The sequence below is a fragment of the Marmota flaviventris genome, chromosome 1 (genome assembly GCF_047511675.1).
Source record: "Marmota flaviventris isolate mMarFla1 chromosome 1, mMarFla1.hap1, whole genome shotgun sequence".
Classification (NCBI taxonomy): Eukaryota; Metazoa; Chordata; class Mammalia; order Rodentia; family Sciuridae; genus Marmota; species Marmota flaviventris.
The window spans coordinates 210,559,602-210,579,029 of record NC_092498.1 but is presented as its reverse complement, the minus strand read 5'-3'; the positions used below and the strand labels follow the sequence as shown (position 1 = coordinate 210,579,029).

The following is a 19,428-nucleotide window of genomic DNA, read 5'->3' as shown; positions in this document are numbered from 1 at the left end:
GTTAATCACCAAAATGCTTAATCTTTTTTTTTTTTTATATTTACTTTTTAGTTTTCGTCAGACACAACATCTTTGTTTGTATGTGGTGCTGAGGATCGAACCCGGGCCGCACACATGCCAGGCGAGCACGCTACCACTTGAGCCACATCCCCAGCCCCCAAACTACTTTAATCTTAACCAGGCATGGTGATGCACACCTATAATCCCAGCTACCCCAGAAGCTGAGGCAGGAGGATTGCAAGTTTGAGGCCAGTTTGGACAATTAGCCAGACCCTGTCTCAAAATGAAAAACAGAATGGACTGGGGATGTAGTTTAGTGGTAAAGCACCCCCTGGGTTCAATCTTTAGTGCCAGATTAACCAATTAATTTAATTAAATAATAATTAAAAGAGCTGGGAGTGTAGCTCATTGGTAAAGTACCCCTGGGTTCACCCCATGCCCCATGTTTAATTTTTATGAGCTTCAACTTTTTCTTTCTTGACAGAGATTCTATGAGCCCAGATTATTATTTTTAAAAATATTTTATTTTTTAGATATTGGTGGACACAATATCTTTATTTCTATGTGGTGCTGAGGATCAAACCCAGTGCCTCACACATGCTAGGCAAGCACTCTACCACTAAGCCACAACCCCAGCCCTTAATTTTTAATTATTATTATTTTTTGTACTGGGGAGTGAACTCAGGGGCACTTGACCACTGAGCCATAACCCCAGCCTTATTTTATATTTTATTTACAGACAGGGTCTCACTGAGTTGCTTAGCACCTCGCTTTGAACTCATGATCCTCCTGCCTCAGCCTCCTGAGCCACTGTAATTGCAGGCGTCTGCCCCCATGCTTGGTGAGCCCAGGTTACTATAAGAAATGATATATCATGCACATATGTACATAATATTTGCTAATACTAAATCAAGTATAGACCATGCACCTTTTATTTAATTAATTAATTTATTTATTTATTGACACTGCTGGGAATCAAACCCAGGGCCTCTCATTTGCTAAGCTGACACTGTACCACTGAGACACATCTCCAGCCTTGCGGAACTCTTCCTCTCTTTTGGCAGTGCTGGGGATTGAATCCAGGGCCTCACACAAGTGCTAGGTAAGCACTCCACCACTGAGCTAATACCATGGCCTTTGAGGCACTGTTATAAACTGAACACATTTACTCATTTCACATCACAATTAGTCGAACCTATCATATGTGATTACTAATAGTTCCCAATTCTGATCCTATGATGAGCTCCTCTATTCAGGTCACTTTCCTCAAAGTTCTCTTCTCAGCTTCAAAGCACTTTCCCAGGTTTGGTTTATTTATTTCTACAAGAATCCTTCCTTTCTTCCATCACACACCAAGTAGTTTTTAAGTGTGCTTTGCAGGTGCTGCAGGTGGGGGCTCAGGGAGAAAGCGCCAAGCTCATGTATCCATGACACAGGACAGGAGGGAAAGTGAAAAGGTCAGTCAGTGTGGGCTTGGGCATCGTCCGGCGTGGGACTAGGTTGGAAAATTCTAAATAGTGGCCACGCCTGTGTGGACCTGCAGAGCCCCAACTTCAACTCATTATTCCTCCCCTTCTGATTTCCCAGCACTAGTGAGGAAGCAACCCCTCTCCACCCTTTGCCAGGAGTCACCCTTCCCCCAGTCCACTCCAGCGTACCCAGGTCCAGAACCAATTTGCTCAACGTTTGGAAAACCCCTAGCTCTCCTTCCTCCTCATAGAGTGTGTGTGTGTGGGGAAGGAACTAGTGTCAGCCACGTCTTCAGAAGAAGACTCTAGATCCAAGGGTTCTGCTTATCTCCTTAGGGCTCTATCTCCATAACCATCTGTGTCTTTCCTTCTTCTTCCTAAACGGAACCCCCTGTCTCTGCCCATAGCCGTTTAATTGCAAAAGCCTGGCCGTTTGTGGGAGACCACAAGCCAGAGACCCCCTTCATTTACCCACTGAGAGGAAAGTAAAACAGCCAGCAACTAGAAGAATAGTCCTATCTCCAACTCAGGAGTCACAGTTTGCAGAGTCACTTATTTGAGTCTTCTGTGGTTCCTCTTTTCTGTACCTGGACACCACTGAAAGCTTTTCTGCGGGAGAGCAACTGAGTCGCCCCTCCTGGTCTCTGAGGAGCTTTGATGATTTCAGAAAGGCTAAGTGACTTGCCCTAGGGCACACAGCAGCAGTGTGACAGATTGCCAGAGCACTAGTGGGTAGGAGAAAGTTGGCACCCTCCCCAGCTACTCGCATGGCTGTAACACCGGGATATAGTGAAGCCCCAGTCCTTGAACTATGGTGCCCCGTGCACCAACCTGGGCGGAAAGATCGCGTCCGGGCGGGGGGGTTCCCCAAATACAGGATAGAAAGTGGCTAGGAAATCACTTTCCACCCCTCCACGCAGAGGAGAGGGGACGGAGGAAGCTGGGACAGGATCCCCATCCCGCCCGGCAACAACGCTCGCGCGGGTTCTTTAAACGCCCAGATGGGAGCGACGCGCGCGGGGGAGGCCGGGTTTGGGCTGAGACCTGGTCACCTGACCCGGCTCCAGGGGCTAGCGGCCCCCACCCCGTCGGTGGGCGTCCCCCACAACGCGTGGTCAACCCTCATTGGCCGGTAGCGCAACCAATAGAAATCGGCCATCTGGGATCCCTGCGTTCCGAGGCACAGCCTAACATGCTGACCCGACAAGGGTCAAATGAAAAGGGACGGTTGTGGTTGTAGACCAATGACAAGGTGTGGGGGCGGGCCCAAAGGCAGAGTCAGGTTGACTTGAGAGGCGGGCGGATATATAATCGCGCAGCCGGCGACGGCGTCCGTCCGTACTGCAGAGCCGCTGCTGGAGGATCGTTTTAAAGGGCCCGCGCGCCGCCGCCCCCTCGGCCCGCCATGCTGCTACCTGTGCCGATACTGCTCGGCTTCCTCGGCCTGGTCGCCGCCGCGCCCTCCGTGTACTTCAAGGAGCAGTTTCTGGACGGAGGTAACGGCTGGTCCGTCCTCGAGGCCGCCTCGACGACGCGGCCTGTCCCCCAGCCCAGAACTGCCTTGTCGCCTGTAATTACCGCTCAGAGGGCCAACATAGAAGTCCCTGGAGACTATAGCCGCGGGCGATTCCTCTTCTGCGTCCCTGGGGAACGTGGAAGATGCAGCGGCCTCCTGCGGTGGGAGTTAGGGTTCGCCCCAGGATCTCTGAGTCTCCAGAGTTGTCAAACTGGAGGTTGGGATGGGAAGAGGCAGGGATCTCCTTTCCTGCCCCCCAACTGCTTTTGGCTTCAGGCAGGTGTTGGTGGGGGTGGTCAGCACTACCGCACTGATCTACTCTTCTGACCCCCTAGACGAGTGGACCTACCGCTGGATCGAATCCAAACACAAGTCAGATTTTGGCAAATTCGTCCTTAGTTCCGGCAAGTTCTACGGTGACCAGGAGAAGGATAAAGGTAAGAGCCAGGGAGTGGGTGCTGGGATCCAGGAGGACTTTTTTTGGCGGAAGCTGTAGTCAGTACGCACCCAACCCGGGCATCCCCCAGGAGTTGGGCAGGTGGAGGAAGGAAGGTTGGGGAGAGTCGTCTGTGTCATGGGAGGTCTAGTTTCCCCGGGTTGGAGCTCAACAGTAATCACACTCCCATCCCATATCAGGGCTGCAGACCAGCCAGGATGCCCGCTTTTATGCCCTGTCGGCCAGATTCGAACCTTTCAGCAACAAGGGCCAGACGCTGGTGGTGCAGTTCACTGTGAAGCATGAGCAGAACATTGATTGTGGGGGTGGCTACGTGAAGCTGTTTCCTGATAATTTGGACCAGACAGACATGCATGGAGATTCAGAATACAACATCATGTTCGGTGAGGGGCCCCACCCCGGTGCTGACCACTGTCCTCTCAGTTGGAAGGTGGAGAATGAATGAAACTTCTTGGATTCCTCCTAACCCAGAAGAATTCATAAGACCATAGAAAGCACTTAAGTAATCAGGAATTTTTTTTCCTTTGGAGGGGTAGCTAGAGGTCAGGGTGGGGAGAGTCTGGGATAGCTAAAGGGGTAGGTGACAGGTAGTGTCTTCCTGTGTTATGATTGCAGATCTAGACAAATTTGTATGCTCATATCTAGGTATGTCCTGATTTCACAAATGAGGATAATGAATTTTAGAGTTTTGCTCTTCTGTTTTTGTTTTACTTAAGACTCTTGCCATAGCCCCTTAATGGCAGAATCAGGATTTGAACCTCATTTTTTCAGCCTCTTACATTGACATCTTTTGTCTTGAGTTTAAGAATTGTTTTTGTGTGTCCAGCAAGGGGCAGCCTGTGACTTTCACTCAATCCCATCTAGGCCCAGACATTTGTGGCCCAGGCACGAAGAAGGTTCATGTCATTTTCAATTACAAGGGCAAGAACATGCTGATCAACAAGGACATTCGGTGCAAGGTGTGCCTGGGGGTGTGTCCCTGGGGGTGGTGCTAGTGACTTGTCTGGGAAGCAGGAGGCCAGCCTGGTAGGTGGGGCCACTCAGCATCTATCCTCTTCAGGATGATGAATTCACACACCTCTACACACTGATTGTACGGCCCGACAACACCTACGAGGTGAAAATTGACAACAGCCCCGTGGAATCAGGCTCCTTGGAGGATGATTGGGACTTCTTGCCTCCCAAGAAGATAAAGGATCCTGATGCTTCCAAGCCAGAAGACTGGGATGAGCGTGCCAAGATTGATGACCCCACAGACTCCAAACCTGAGGTTGGTGTTTGGGCAGGGGCTTTCCACCACCACTGCATAGCATGTAGGGAACACTTGGGTCCACTCTGACTTCCTTGTGTACATCCAGGACTGGGACAAACCTGAGCACATCCCTGACCCTGATGCTAAGAAGCCTGAGGACTGGGATGAAGAAATGGATGGAGAGTGGGAACCACCAGTGATTCAGAACCCTGAGTACAAGGTGAGTTTGGAGATTGCGGGTACAGTTAAGTGGTAGAGTTCTTGCCTAGCATGTACAAGGCCAGGGTTCTATCCCCTGTGCCACAGAAACACAAAAGCAAGGTCAACCTGACTCTGAGCAGAGCTACAGGTCACAGTGGGTCATGCACCCATCTCTGCTCACTTTGATTCCCTTCTGTTGCAGGGTGAGTGGAAGCCACGCCAGATTGACAACCCAGATTACAAGGGCATATGGATCCACCCAGAAATTGACAACCCTGAATACTCCCCTGATGCCAATATCTATGCTTATGATAACTTTGCTGTGCTGGGCCTAGATCTCTGGCAGGTAAGACACAAAGGACCTCAAATGGAGACCTAAAGGAAACCAACAGGCACAGGATTCAGTGCCAGGCAAATCTGACCTAGAAATGGTACATTTTCTGAAGTATTTCCTGGTCTGACTTGAGGGAGTCCTCACAACATCATTAAGGGTCTGTTTATTATGTACCAAGTATTAATCAAGTACTAATGTAAATCATTTTATAAAATATAGACAACACAAAATTAGCTGGGGGAGCTGCAGGAGTAGCCAGATGGTAGAGCACTTGTCTAGTGTGCACAGGGCCTTGGGTTCCCTCGTAGCACTGCAGAGAGGAAAATGGAGGGGCTGGAGTGGTTAGAGTGCTTGCCTAGCATGGGCAAGACATGCTAGACCTTGAGTTTGATCCCCCAGTAGTGCAAAGAAAAAACACTGAGGTCCGGGAGGCGGGCACAGCTCAGTGGTAGAGCAGTTGCCAAGCATGCATGAAGCATGGATTCCATCCCTAACACTGCCAAAAAGAAAAAAATAATTGACAAAAAGTTACTTGGAACAATTCCTGGCATACTAGATCACTAAAAAATTCCTGAACAAGGGAGTGAGTCCCCAGTTCAACCAGTGAAGAAACTGAGGTGCGGAAAAGTGAATTCAGCAGCCTGAGGTCACATGCATAAAATGGCAGAATGGGGATTTGAATCCAGGCAGTGGGCCCCCACAGTCTTTTATTTATTTATCTTTTCAAAGTTTTTAAAATTTTCTGGGTACCATGGAATGAAATCAGAGTATTTGACCACTGATTCCAGCCTTATTTTGTATTTTATCTAGAAACAGGGTCTCACTGAATTGTTTAGTGCCTTGCTTTTGCTGAGGTTGGCTTTGAATTTGTGTTCCTCCATTAACAATTTTCAAGTCCTTTTCAATAAATGTATAAATTGTAACAATGTATAGTGATTATAGAAACACAGGTGGAACACTGTGGGTGTCATTTCTGACTCTCTTCTTCCATTCATTCTCCAGGTCAAGTCTGGTACCATCTTTGATAACTTCCTCATCACCAACGATGAGGACTATGCAGAACAGTTTGGCAATGAGACATGGGGTGTCACAAAGGTGGGCCTGGGTCCTTGTTCTGATTTGGGGGGCAGGCAGGGCTAGCAGGCAAGGGATCAGGTGCTGAGGGGTATGATCTGTCCATGCAGGATGCAGAAAAACAGATGAAAGACAAACAGGATGAGGAGCAGAGGCTTCAAGAGGAAGAGGAGGAAAAGAAGCGTAAGGAGGAAGAGGAGGAGGGAGAAGACAAGGAGGATGAGGAGGACAAAGATGAGGACGAGGAGGATGAGGAGGACAAAGAGGAAGACGAGGAGGAAGATGCCACTGGCCAGGCCAAGGATGAGCTGTAGAGGCCACACCGGCCACCTCCAGGGCTGGACTGAGGCCTGGACGCTCCCACTGCAGAGCTGGCCACGCCAAATAATGTCTCTATGAGACTCAAGAACTTTCATTTTTTTCCAGGCGGGTTCAGATTTGGGGTGGATTTTGGTTATTTCCCCCGCCTTTTTTTTTTTTTTTTACTGGTGTTTTTGTCTTCAATTCTCCTTCAGGCCTCACCACCCCTCTCATTTTCTCAATCAACATCTTTCCCTTTTTCTGTCCCCTTTGTTCCTGGTCCCTTAGCTACTACTCTCCAACCCTGGGGGTGAGGGTGTGGAGAAGCCCTAGGCTTGAGATTCCATCTGCTCTCCTTCCTGGAGACCAGAGGGGGGCAGGAGAAAGGGGTGGCATCTTCAGCTCCCCAGCACTGAGGAAGACTGGGGCTCTTCCTGCCCCCCCCCCCCCTTTTTTCTCCCCTGCCTCCAGGACTGGGCCACTTCTGGGTGGGGCAGTGGGTTCCAGCTCGGCTCACACTGAGAATGTAAGAACTACAAACAAAATTTCTATTAAATTAAGTTTTGTGTCTCCCCCCTGTGTTTTTCTTGTGGGGGAGGATGGAGATGGACTCAGGAAACCTAGGTTGGCCTTTTTTTTCAAGGTGGGGGGGAGCAGCTTCTGAATAAGACTCATTTTTCAGCTGCAAAGAACTGAGTGTTCCACAAGATGACAGGACTCATGTACTCTCTTTTTTTTTTTTTTTTTTTTTTTTTTTTTGTGGTGCTGGGGATTGAACTCAGGGCCTTGTGCATGAAAGGTAAGCACTCTACCAACTGAGCTATGTCCCCAGCCCTCATGTACTCTCTATCTCCCAAACCAATGGGAGAAGGACTGCCACTATTCAAACTGCACATTAACCCTGCACCAAACCGGTGAGTGTTGGTTCTAGTGCCGGGTTGACAAGAAGTCAGTCAGGTACAGCATGGATGTGACCTCATGTTGTAAAGGGTACATTTTCAGAGCTATATGTATTTGTTGCTCAACAAGATGGGTGATGGAGCAATTTTGAACATATTTACATACCAGTTCAGACATGGTATGTAACTTGCCCTAGGACCCATAGTCTTAAGGGCCAAGTTGGGATCTGAAAGAATGTCCCCATGGGAGGGAGCAAGATTGAGTTGATAAAAAAGAGATAAGGGGGGGGGGGTCTGCACCACCCTCTGTTGGGACCCATGAGGCCCTAGCTTCAACTCCAGTGGGTGGAGGAATCTGGGTTCCTTGCTGAAGGAATGGTACATAAGTAGTTGTCTCCTTGGCCCTTATCTGAGCTTGACCAACTGGTTGAGGAGTCTAGACTTAGAATCCAGTGGAAGTGGCAGGAGTTAGACTTGGGTGAGGTGCCAGGTGGTGGCTGCCTGGTGCTTTGGTTGGGTGAATATTTGGTCTGGCAGAAATAGGGGACAATTATGACACTGGGATGTTGCCACAGCCTCTGGCCTCCCTGTCTCCAGCTGAACTCCACCCCCTAATACTCCACCTACTAAATGAGAGGTCAAGCCCCAGTCTCACCTCCACCTAATTCTCTAATAGTAACCCAGCCTTTTTTTTGGGGGGGGGTACTGGCAATTGAACCCCAGAGGTACTTAATAATAGAGCCACTTCCCCAGCCCCTTTTGGTATTTTATTAGAGAAAGGGTATTGTTAAGTTGGGGAGCTGGCTTTAATTCTCAATCCTCCTACTTCAACTTCCCAAGCTGCTGGGATTACAGGTGTGGGCCACCACTTAAAGACCCAGCCATTTTTCATGCTCTTGGACTGGCCTCTCATGCTTCCATTCCCTTTGGGGTCCTTTGGTCCCTCCTAGAACCTCTTGGGAATCCTAGAGTATTGGTGTATCCAGGGAAAGTTTATGAAGAGAAGCATTATGTTTTCAACGAGGAGGCCTTGAAAGCTGACACCTTCATCAAGTACTTAGCACTGTCACAGGATGGTGGATGAATGTAGTAGGCAGAGGAGGAGTGGGAGAGACTGGACTCTGGAATGGAAACCAAGGTCATTCAAAAAATCTGATATCTGGGCTCAGTTGGTAGAGTGCTTGCCTCACATGGCACAAGGCCCTGGGAACCCCAGTACCACCAAAAAAAAAAAAAAAAAGATTGATGTTTGGGGCTGGGGATGTGGCTCAAGCGGTAGCGCGGTCGCCTGGCATGCGTGCTGCCTGGGTTCCATCCTCAGCACCACATACAAACAAAGATGTTGTGTCTGCCGAAAACTGAAAAATAAATATTAAAAAATTCTCTTTAAAAAAAAAAAATCTGATATCCCTCAAAGAATTAGTGAATTGGGGCACAAAATGTCTGACGCGGCTCTTTACAAATAAATTTTTTTTCTATTGGCGATTATGGGAACCTTACAACATAGAGTACCTCATTTTTAGAGCTTTAGAAGCTTCCTGCTATTGTGGGTGGACAGCGTGAACAAAGATTTTTAGGGAAGAAATACAAATACAAATATTTCAACTGACTGAGGCAGGGGGAATCACAGGTTCAAGGCCTGGCTCAGCAACTTAGTGAGGCCCTAAGCAACTTAAGACCCTGTCTCAAAATTTTTTAAAAAGGCTGCAGATGCAGCTCCGTGGTAAATCACCCCTGAGTTGAATTCCCTAGTATCCCCCAAAAAACGAAAAAAAAAAAAAAAAGAAATGTTATAACAAGTACATTAAAACAGTTAAATATCAACAAAGAAACATTTGGGGTGAAACTGGGGGCACGAGAGCCATTTTGCAGCCACATGACGTCACCGTTAACGGGCATGGCGTCATTCAGGAAGTCATTTGACCGGTGAGAGCACTGAGCAAAAAAAAAAAACTTCCATCCCTTAAGGTAGAGTTTAATCTGCGCATGCCTGGCCTAAATGAGAACGGATGCGCATGCTCTAGAGGGCTGAGGGGCGCGCGCAGGTCACGTGCAGTGGTGGTCAGCGCGCGCACCGCCTGCCCCGGAAGCGCTTGGCGCTTGGCGCGGCTGGGCAGTAAGATGGCGGCGGCGTGAGTTGCATGTTGTGTGAGGATTCCGGGGCCGCCGCGTCGCTCGGGCCCCGCCATGGCCGTCACCATCACTCTTAAAACGCTGCAGCAGCAGACCTTCAAGATCCGCATGGAGCCTGACGAGACGGTGCGGGCCGGGCCGGAGCCCAGGGGCGGGAGCGACGGGTGCCGGGGATAGGGTGGGGGCGGGGAGGCCGGGATCCAACGGGAGGGGCGGAGAGGACGGCGCGGGCCGTTCTTGCCCACCCCCGCCCCTGCCTGTCGGACTTCCCGGATCCCCAGCTGTGCCTCGTCCCGACCCTCGGCGGCTCGGACGCTGCCCCTGAGCCCGTCTGGGGCTAGGCCCCACCCCCCGGTGCCTGCCAGGCCCTGGCTCCGGTGTCAGCGCCCTCGCGGGGGGCGGGAACTAGGAGCTCGGGTTCCCAGCCCCGCCGCGCTGTCCGGGACCGGCGCTCCGCGCTACCAGCTTTGCAGGTGTCTCCTTGGGTCATCGACGAGAGGATCTGTCAATAATGACTAAAAGATGCCGACTGATGATAATGACAATAAATGGTCTCTTAACAGTTCGGTGGTCCGTGTTTGTTGGCCGTTTACTCTGTTTAAAAACGAGTGTCTGACTGTATTTGGCACTATTTTGCACCGTTACCACGTGAGAGAGACAGAGACATTGAAGTTGTTCTTGGTGGTGCTGGGATGGAACCCAGGCTTTGCTACACCCTCAACACTTGTCCATTTTTCGTAGTAAAAGAAACTTTTTTTTTTCCTAATCAGCTCAAGTATATTGACTTTTGGAAAGTTACTTAATTTCTCTGTGCCTCAGTTTCCTCAAATGTAAAGAGACCCATGGTTTCCACTTCATACATTCTTTATGAGGCTTAAAAAGTACAATACATGTACATTTACAAATAGTTCTAACAATTTAAAATCCCCTTAGTGAGTATTGACCACTGTTACTGCGGAATGTTCGCAGTGTGGAATATTTTATGTCACCTGAAATATGTTTTGCTTACTTTAATGTCCTCACTGGGAAAGCAGGAACTTCTGTTGAGTTTTGTTTGAAACAGCCTCAGTGTCTAAAATACTACCTGGCACATAATAGGTATTCAGTAAGTGCTGTTAAATGGATGATTGAGTGAATTCAAATCTTAGCATGTTTGGGTATGAAACCTCTCTGCTGTCAGGGCTTACATCTTCTCCCTCAGCCAGAGGGAAGAGAGAATCTCAGGGTTTGCAATGACTGTTCGCCTCTCCCTTGCAGGTGAAGGTGCTGAAGGAGAAGATAGAAGCTGAGAAGGGCCGTGATGCTTTCCCAGTGGCTGGACAGAAACTCATCTATGCTGGCAAAATCCTGAGTGATGATGTCCCCATCAGGGACTACCGCATTGATGAGAAGAACTTTGTGGTTGTCATGGTGACCAAGGTGGGTAGATTAGCTGGGGAGCTGGTGAAGAGCCTGTGTGCCCAGGAGAGATTAGCCATGAACAGGGCGGGGCAAAGATAGGCTGGGATGTTAAGGCTTTATACAGCTGCTGACACCTTTTCTTTTCTTGCTACTGCAGGCCAAAGCTGGTCAGGGTACCTCAGCACCCCCAGAGGTCTCACCCACTGCTGTCCCAGAGTCCTCCATACCCTTCCCACCAGCGCCCGCCTCAGGCATGTCCCATCCCCCACCTACCACCAGAGAGGACAAGAGCCCATCGGAGGAGTCAGCCCCCACGACGTCCCCAGAGTCTGTGTCAGGGTAAGACAGGGGCAGCAGCCCCGCCTTGGGCCCTATTCTCCAGGCACTTTTCAGCGCCACACACGGAATCCCGTGCCCCTGGGGGGAGGGGGAGCCACCAGAAGACAGGGTCCGATTTCTCTCTCTTGAATTTGCAGCTCTGTTCCCTCTTCAGGTAGCAGCGGGCGAGAGGAAGACGCGGCGTCCACGCTAGGTGGGTGGGTGGTCCCCAGGGCAGAGGCAACTGGGTGCCCCAGCCATCTGCTGGGCCTTGGGAGGGCCTGGGAGATGCTTTTCCCTGTCCTTGGTGACCCAGGTCCTGCTGCTCCTTCCACAGTAACCGGCTCTGAATATGAGACGATGTTGACAGAGATCATGTCCATGGGCTATGAGCGGGAACGGGTCGTGGCTGCCTTGAGAGCCAGCTACAACAACCCCCACCGAGCTGTGGAGTATCTGCTCACGGTGAGGTGCTCCCCCTCCCCCACTTCAAGGGAAGCTACGGGCCTCATTGCCTTTATCAGTAGTCGGGGAACCCAATCCTGCCCCCTCTGGGTAGTGATTGTACCACAGAAGACTTCCCCCAGGAGGCTGGACATGAGTGGTGGGTGGGCTGCTGGAGGGCAGGGCTGAGGCCTCACCTGTTTGGTGCTAGGCTGGGCATGCAGGAGGGAGGCAAAGGGGTCTGTGCATGAGAACTAAACTGGATCCCTGACAGGGAATTCCGGGGAGCCCTGAGCCAGAACATGGTTCTGTCCAGGAAAGCCAGGTGTCTGAGCAGCCAGCCACAGAAGCAGGTGAGTGAACTGGGAAGTATGCATGTGGGGTGTGGGCTATCCACGCATTTCCAGCCCTGAGTGGGTATCTCACTACACCCTTTTCTGCTGTCAGCAGGAGAGAACCCTCTGGAGTTCCTGCGAGACCAGCCCCAGTTTCAGAACATGAGGCAGGTGATTCAGCAGAACCCAGCATTGCTGCCTGCCCTGCTCCAGCAGCTGGGCCAGGAGAACCCTCAACTTTTGCAGGTGTGGCCCCCGGGGGCAGAGGGAGCTATAGCAGGTACCATTTCCCCTTTCCTGGGGGTCCCACAACCTATCGTTTGAAGGAGTTGCTCTCTACCGTAGAAAGCAGAGAGCTAAGCATAGGCCCCACCCCCTACTCTGGGATCTGTTGAGGTACCTAGTTGCATTTAATTCTCCTGACTACTCTTTGAGGTATGGGTACATCCATATCACCCCTCACCCTACCAAAGAGGACAGAAGAAGTGTAGAGCAGCTTGTGTGCTTGGGGTCATGCAGCTGGAGGATGCTTGTCCAGGTCCTGGGCCCAGTCTCTGGCCTGGAGGAATGTAGCAAGTTCTTTTGGGTCCTTGGGGAAGTATCTCCCTCTCCTGACCCAGGACACAGTCTATTGCTCCTCCCCCTACTTCTTAGTCCTTTATGCTGGTTCTTCCTCTCCCCTCTGTTCTTAATCTGTGCTCAGTCCTCCTGTTACCATCCTAGGGTCTTACTGTGTGGTGACCCTTCAGCCTACATAACAAACCCAGATCTCCCTGAATACTACTTTCATCCATTACTGACTTCACATCTCAATGAAAGTGCTTTGTAGACTTCAGATATTCAAGAACAGACTTTCTTGTCTGTGCTTGTGTTGCCCAAGTCCCTGGCTCTGTGAATCTGCTGGGGATGAGCCCTACTCCTCCATCTAGCCCAGCCCCTGCCTCTATGGCTGCCTCATTTCCTCATCTCCTCCCTGAAACCCTTTGTGTGTGTGTGTGTGTGTGTGTGTGTGTGTGTGTGTACTGGGAATTGAACTTGCACTCCACCACTGAGCCACATCCCCAGCCCTATTTTGTATTTTATTTAGAGAAGGGTCTCACTGAGTTGCTTAGTACCTCGCCATTGCTGAGGCTGGCTTTGAACTCGTGATGCGCCTGCCTCAGCCTCCTGAGCCGCTGGGATTACAGGCGTGTGCCACCATGTCTGGCCCACCTGACACCTTGACAGCCTCCTCTGAGGCCTCTTTTACTTTTTCTTTTTCTTTTTTTTTTAAGGTACTAGAGATTGAATCAGAGGTACTCTACCACTAAGCTATATTCCCATCACCTTTTATTTTTTCATTTTAAGATACTGTTTTGCTATTAAGTTGCAGAGGCTGACTTCAAGCTTGGGATCCTCCTGCCTCAGCCTCCTGATTCACTGGGAATCAGGATCACCACTCCCAGCTTTAAAGCCTCTTACTTCCACATAGTCCTTCTGATCCATTGTTCACTGAAAGCCCTATTCCTGAAAAAGCACTTTTTTCCTAAATGCGGAAATTGTTAGATATATACAAACGTAGAGATGCATCAGAATCTCCAGATTCTTAATACTCAGATGAGATAAATTTAAAATGTACATAGGGGCTGAGCTGTAGTTTAATGGTAGAGCACTTGCCTAGCATGTTTTAGGTCTTAGGTTGGATTCTCAGCACTGCAAAAAAAAAAAAAGTTACCTAGATCACATTTTTCCTGTTTAACTGTTACCACTACGACTTCCCATTGCACTGAAATAAAGTGCCTGGCCTCAGCCTTCCTCTGATCTCATGTCTTGCTTCTTCCCCCTTCCTTTTCTTCTTCCCCCTTCCCTTTCTTGTCTGCTTGTTCTTGCCATGTGGGTATTATGTTTCTGAGACATGCCCAATTTTCATACCTCAGGATTTTTGTACTTGTTGCTTCTTCTATCTAGAGGGACCCTTATTCCCATGCCACAAACCACAGGCCCCTTCCACCTGGCCCTCAGTGGCTATTTTTTTTTTTTGGTCAGTACCGGGATTGAACTCAGGGTACTTTTTTTTTTAAAACCACTGAGCTACATCCCCAGCCCTTTTTTATTTTGAGATAGGGTCTAAGTTGCGAAGACTGGCCTTGTACTTTATTTAATATTTACTTATTTTTGGTACTGAGGAATGAACCCAGGGAATACTCAAACACTGAGCCACATCCCCAGCCCTTTTTGTATTTTATTTATTAGAGACAGGGTCTCGATAAGTTGCTTAGGCCTGGCTAAATTGCTAAGGCTGGCTTTGAACTTGTGATCCTCCTACCTCAGCCTCCTGGGATTATAGGTATGTGCCACTGCACTGGCACTGGCCTTATACTTTAGTCCTCCTGCCCTAGTCTCCCAAGTAGCTGGGATTAAGGGCTTGTACCACCCTGCCTGGCTCGCTCAGTTAGCCCCATGTCTGCAGTTGTCTTGTCTTTTATTTGCTTGCTTATAGCTCCTCTCTCCATCTGGGCACCTCATCCCACTAGGACAGAGAGGGCTTCTTTCTATTATGTTGTGTTTAGAAGAAATAGACAACCTCTGAGTGTTTGCTGAATGAGTGGAAAAGCAAAAACTGTGTTGGGAACCTGGGGAGAAGGGACAAGAGACATGGATCACCATCTCTCCTCCGCCCTCTTCTACAGCAAATCAGCAGACACCAGGAGCAGTTCATCCAGATGTTGAATGAACCCCCTGGTGAGCTGGCAGACATCTCAGACGTGGAGGGGGAGGTGGGTGCCATAGGCGAGGAGGCCCCACAGATGAACTATATCCAGGTGACGCCGCAGGAGAAGGAAGCTATAGAGAGGGTAAGAGGCCTGGCTGGGGGGTGACCTCACTGGTGGGCAGCCCCCACACATATACCTGCTCACCCCTGCCCATCTTCCCACAGTTGAAGGCCCTGGGCTTCCCAGAGAGTCTGGTGATCCAGGCCTACTTCGCATGTGAAAAAAACGAGAACTTGGCTGCCAACTTTCTCCTGAGTCAGAACTTTGATGACGAGTGATGCTGGGAGGCCAGGCCGCCCACCGTCGCCACCCCACCCCACCTCCACAAAAGTTTTATAAAAGAAAAAAGTATATATATATTCATGTTTATTTAAGAAGTGGAAAAAAATCAAAAACCTTGAAAAAAAAAAAAAGAAAACCAAAAAACAAAGCCTAGCTTCCCACCCTCCTAAAGTGGCCCTCATTCCCATCCTAAGAAGACCCAGGCCAGACAGCTGTCCCCCATCCTCCTTTTCTGCCCAGCCTGCTCAAAAGTTGCTGGCAGGACCAGGAGGCGACAGATGGGCCCCTCTTGGCCTCTGTCCCAGCTCCCTGCAGCCAGATGGAGAGGCGGCTGCTTGCTTCCCCATCCCCCGAAGCGCCCCTGAGGACCCTCCCACCCCTCCCTCTTCCAGGATGAGGGGAAGCTGGAGCCCCAAACTTTGATCCTCCATTGGAGTGGCCTAAATCTTTCCATCTGGGGTGAGCCCCGAGAGGCCCGAGGCCCCCTTCCCAGTCTGGCCTTGGCCTCCAGCCTGCAGAAGAGCTAACAGCCCTGGAGGCCAAGGCCACCCCAACCTCAGAACAGAACCGTGTCTCTGATAAAGGTTTTGAAGTGAATAAAGTTTTAAAAACCAGCCCTAACAATGGTCCTTGCCTGCTGGGGCCTCCCAGGCCAGCTTGCCTGGGTCTGGAAGCTAGCTGGGCACAGGAGATGCAGAAATGCCAACAAGGGGGAGAGGGGCCTGTGAGCTCCTGCAGATGGGGCCCCAGTGTCTCCTCCCCCTTGAAGCTGTCTCATTCCCAGGCCTTGGGCCCTGGCCCCAGCTCAGCCTTGGAATGGCTGCTTCTCCCTGCCCCCCACCATCATCATGGCACTCTGTTTTGGCTGCACTTCCCCCCTGGTAATTGGCTAATTACTGGAGATTAATGTTGGTAAACAGAAGCCTTCTTCTCTGCTGCCATCTGCTCCTCCATTATTTGCCCATCAAGTCTCCCTTTCTTTTCCTCTGAAGCCCCCCTGTTAGTGGTCTATCATCCCAGTATGAACAGAGCCAGTTGTGGGAATCCCTAGTCCCAGGTTTCAGGGAAGAAACCAGGGAACCCAGGGAGGCAATTTGAGAGAGGACACAGCCTTTTGAGGTGGATCTGTCAGGCAGCAGGCTTTATTGGGAAGACAGCTCAGGAGCTGGGGGCCCCAGAGGCTACTGTGTCCTGTGCTGCTGCAGCAGAAGCCAATGCAGCAGCTCTCGCCTCCTTCTTCTGTCTTTGTTTTTCTTCCTTGAGGCGCTTGCGCTGCTGCTTCTCTAGGTCCTGTAGCAGCTCCTGGAAGCGGGTGCTTCTTGGGTCCACGTGGTAGCCCAGGCGCTCTTGGGCCTCAGCCTGCAGTCGGGCCCTCCTCTCCTTGTCTGCCTGCACCTTCTCCCAGCGTTCCCGCTGCTGCTGTCGCCAGTTCTCAATCATCTGTGGCATCTTGGCCATGCATTCTGCAATGTGCTGCTCCCTGCAGGGGAAGGAGGGAGGGCAATGAGGGCAGGGACACTGCCAGAGCAGACCCCCCCACACACCAGGCCTCTGCCCACCACCTGCCTCTCCCAACTCCACTGTGATGAAAAACATGAGAAGACTATTCGTTGCCATTAACTGTCGGGAAAAGTACTTGACAAGTGAAGAAACAGACATGAAGGTCTGTGTAACTTGCGTGTGAACTTGAGCACAAGGGTGGGCCAAGCTCCAAAAATCCCCAGGGGTTGATGCCAAGTCAGCCCAACATTTCATTGAGCTGTCTACTGAGCCATCCAAGTGCCATTCCCATAGATAACTTCACTCCTCCATTCCAGACTTCATTGAGTACCTACTGTATGCCAGGTCCAATTCTAAGGCACAGGAGTGAAGGCAAGAAACATTGGACGTTTCCATCCTGTCCTGTGAATTTGTAGATACCCATGATAGCCCCATTTCAAGAATTAGAAAAGTGAAACTGAAGAATTAACTCCGGAGCCAGAGTTATCTAGGGGGAGGGGCAGAGATACTGGAGACCTAGCTGCACCATTGACTGCCAATGTGATTGGACATCTAACTTTCCCAAGCCTGTTTCCTCATCTCTAAAATGAGTGATGTTCTCCTCTAAGGCTGTTGGAAGGACAAGAAGATTAAACACCAGGAACACACTTGACCAGGCCCCTCCCCCAGGAAGTAGCATCAACCAGATGCACCCAATCGCACCTCCATTCTTCCCTAAAATCTAATCCTTCAGATCGGCTTCCAAATCCGACTTCTGGGTTCCAGGTCTGGAGTTGAGGTCACAACCTCACTTCCCATTCTTTTCTAGCTACAGTGGGCTCCTGGCTATTCCTTAAAACACGATTCCATCTCAGGACCTTTGCACCAGTTGCTTCTCTACCTGAAATCGCTCCATACTGCCTGATCACCCAGGGCTCTGCTTAAACATCACCTTCTCAGAGGCACCCCAGGTTTCCAAAACCGAAGTCGTCCTCTAGAATGCAACCCACCCTGTTTATCTTCCTAACGGTCTTTTGTTGCCATCTAAAACTATCTTGTCTGTTTTGTTCCCTGCTATGTCCTTAGCGCCTAGGACAGGTCATTGACATAGTAAGGCTCAGTAAACATCTGCAGATGAGTTTTGCTGTTACTTGAGCATGCGCTTAAGTCCACGCCCCCTACCGAGCGTGCCCAGTTTACCCACCAAACGGCGGGCCACTGAGGGCAGCCCCGAGCCTTCCTGCACACACGCACCTGGCCTGACGCTTCTGCTCCTCAGCCAACTGCTTCACCCGCAGCGACTCCTGCATGGTTGCCAAGCTTGGGTACCATTCTTGCTCCTCGGCCTCCAGCTCGCGCAGCTGTTCTGGAGACGGCCACAGTGAACCGGGGGCTACACCAGAGGCAGCGCCATGTCGTGCGAATTGTTTGGCTGCGTAGCGCGGCCCCAGCTGCCAGCGCGGGGTCAGCGGGTGCTCTGGGTCTGGCCACCAGGGACCCGAAGAGCGGCGCGGGGGCGGCGGCGCCCGGTAGCTACGGGAGCCCGGGCCCAGGGTCACCGACATCCCAAACAGGCTGCGCGTCTGCCGCCAGGGCGCCGCCATCTTGCTTGTGTGGGGTCCTCGCGAACAGCCGGGCTGACCACGGCACTGCCTGAGCGCGAGGTGTGTTGGAGCCCGGGCAGGGCCAGAGGGCGACCCTTCTGTGTGTGTGTGTGAATGTTTTATACGTCTCCAAGTATAGCTTTAAGCTTTATTTAAACAGATATTTATTAAAGTGACACTTGGTCTTACATATTTAAAATAGCATTTAATTTTTTATTTTAAAACCTATTTTCATTTTTTTTTTTTTTTCTGGGAAGGGATGCAGGATCATGTGCAAGCTAGGCAAGCGCTCTATCACCGAGCTACACCCTCCAGCCCTAATTTTTACTTATATTTTACCAGTATTTCAAAAAAATCGGTACATTATAGTTGTACATAATGGTGGGATTCATTGTTACGTATTCTCACTTGTGCACAATACCTAATTTTTTATTTTATTTTTAATTTTTTTTAAAAAAATATTTATTTAGTTATAGATGAAAACACAGTATCTTTATTTTTTTTGTGGTGCTAAGGATCAAACCCAGTGCCTCACACACGCAAGGCAAGCGCTTTACCACTGAGCTACAACCCCAGCCCCTAATTTTTATTTTAAACAATCATTTATGGGCTGGGGTTGTGGCTCGCCTAGCACGGGCGAGGCCCTGGGTTCGATCCTCAGCATCACATAAAAATAAATAAGTAAAATAAAGGTATTGTATCCAACTACACTAAAAAGTGAATTAAAAAAAAAAAAAAACCACAATCATATATATACTTACTTGAAACATAAATATTTCAATATTAAAGCTGGGCATGATAGTGCATGCCTGTAATCCCAGGGGCTCTGGAGGCTTGAGACAGGAGGATCAAAGCCAGCCCCAGCAAGGGTGAGGCACTTAGCAACTCAGCGAGACCCCGTCTCTCAATAAAATACAAAATAGGACTGGTGTTGAGTGTCCCTGAGTTCAATCCCCAGTCCCCCTACAAAAAATAAAAATAAATTAAAAAAAAAAAATCAATACTAAGACCTAAATACATTTTGCTTTATACTTTATTTTTATTTTAAGAGAGAGAGAGAGAATTTTAATATTTATTTTTTAGTTCTCGGCGGACACAACATCTTTGTTTGTATGTGGTGCTGAGGATCGAACCAGGGCCGCACGCATGCCAAGCGAGCGCGCTGGCGCTTGAGCTA

At 49.9% G+C, this 19,428-nt stretch overlaps 3 protein-coding genes across 5 annotated transcripts; 2 read left to right on the top strand and 1 right to left on the bottom strand.

Annotated features, from left to right (window-relative positions):
- Nucleotides 1-2,798: 2,798 nt before the first annotated feature.
- Calr (calreticulin) lies at nucleotides 2,799-7,175 on the top strand. The gene is made up of 9 exons (XM_027955189.3): nucleotides 2,799-2,965; nucleotides 3,321-3,422; nucleotides 3,622-3,825; nucleotides 4,307-4,401; nucleotides 4,503-4,712; nucleotides 4,801-4,914; nucleotides 5,098-5,241; nucleotides 6,232-6,324; nucleotides 6,414-7,175. Exons 1-9 carry the CDS (start codon nucleotides 2,875-2,877, stop codon nucleotides 6,615-6,617), a joined length of 1,257 nt encoding a protein of 418 aa, XP_027810990.2. The 5' UTR covers nucleotides 2,799-2,874; the 3' UTR covers nucleotides 6,618-7,175.
- Nucleotides 7,176-9,584: 2,409 nt separating this feature from the next.
- Nucleotides 9,585-15,239, top strand: Rad23a (RAD23 homolog A, nucleotide excision repair protein). Of its 3 annotated transcripts, none has more exons than XM_027955161.2 (9): nucleotides 9,585-9,761; nucleotides 10,893-11,054; nucleotides 11,194-11,375; nucleotides 11,513-11,568; nucleotides 11,692-11,819; nucleotides 12,073-12,151; nucleotides 12,246-12,379; nucleotides 14,803-14,902; nucleotides 15,051-15,239. In XM_027955161.2, exons 1-9 carry the CDS (start codon nucleotides 9,690-9,692, stop codon nucleotides 15,104-15,106), a joined length of 969 nt encoding a protein of 322 aa, XP_027810962.1. In that variant the 5' UTR covers nucleotides 9,585-9,689; the 3' UTR covers nucleotides 15,107-15,239. The 3 variants fall into 3 exon arrangements, with proteins under 3 accessions (XP_027810962.1, XP_027810960.1, XP_027810961.1); XM_027955159.2 differs by having other exon boundaries at nucleotides 9,586-9,761; nucleotides 14,803-14,967; XM_027955160.2 differs by having other exon boundaries at nucleotides 9,587-9,761; nucleotides 12,249-12,379; nucleotides 14,803-14,967.
- A 1,041-nt stretch (nucleotides 15,240-16,280) lies between these two features.
- Nucleotides 16,281-18,269, bottom strand: Gadd45gip1 (GADD45G interacting protein 1). Its single transcript, XM_027955162.2, has 2 exons — nucleotides 17,902-18,269; nucleotides 16,281-16,648 (listed from the first exon to the last, which is right to left on the bottom strand). The coding sequence occupies exons 1-2, from the start codon at nucleotides 18,249-18,251 to the stop codon at nucleotides 16,327-16,329; spliced, it is 672 nt and encodes a 223-aa protein (XP_027810963.1). The 5' UTR covers nucleotides 18,252-18,269; the 3' UTR covers nucleotides 16,281-16,326.
- Between the last annotated feature and the right edge of the window lie 1,159 nt (nucleotides 18,270-19,428).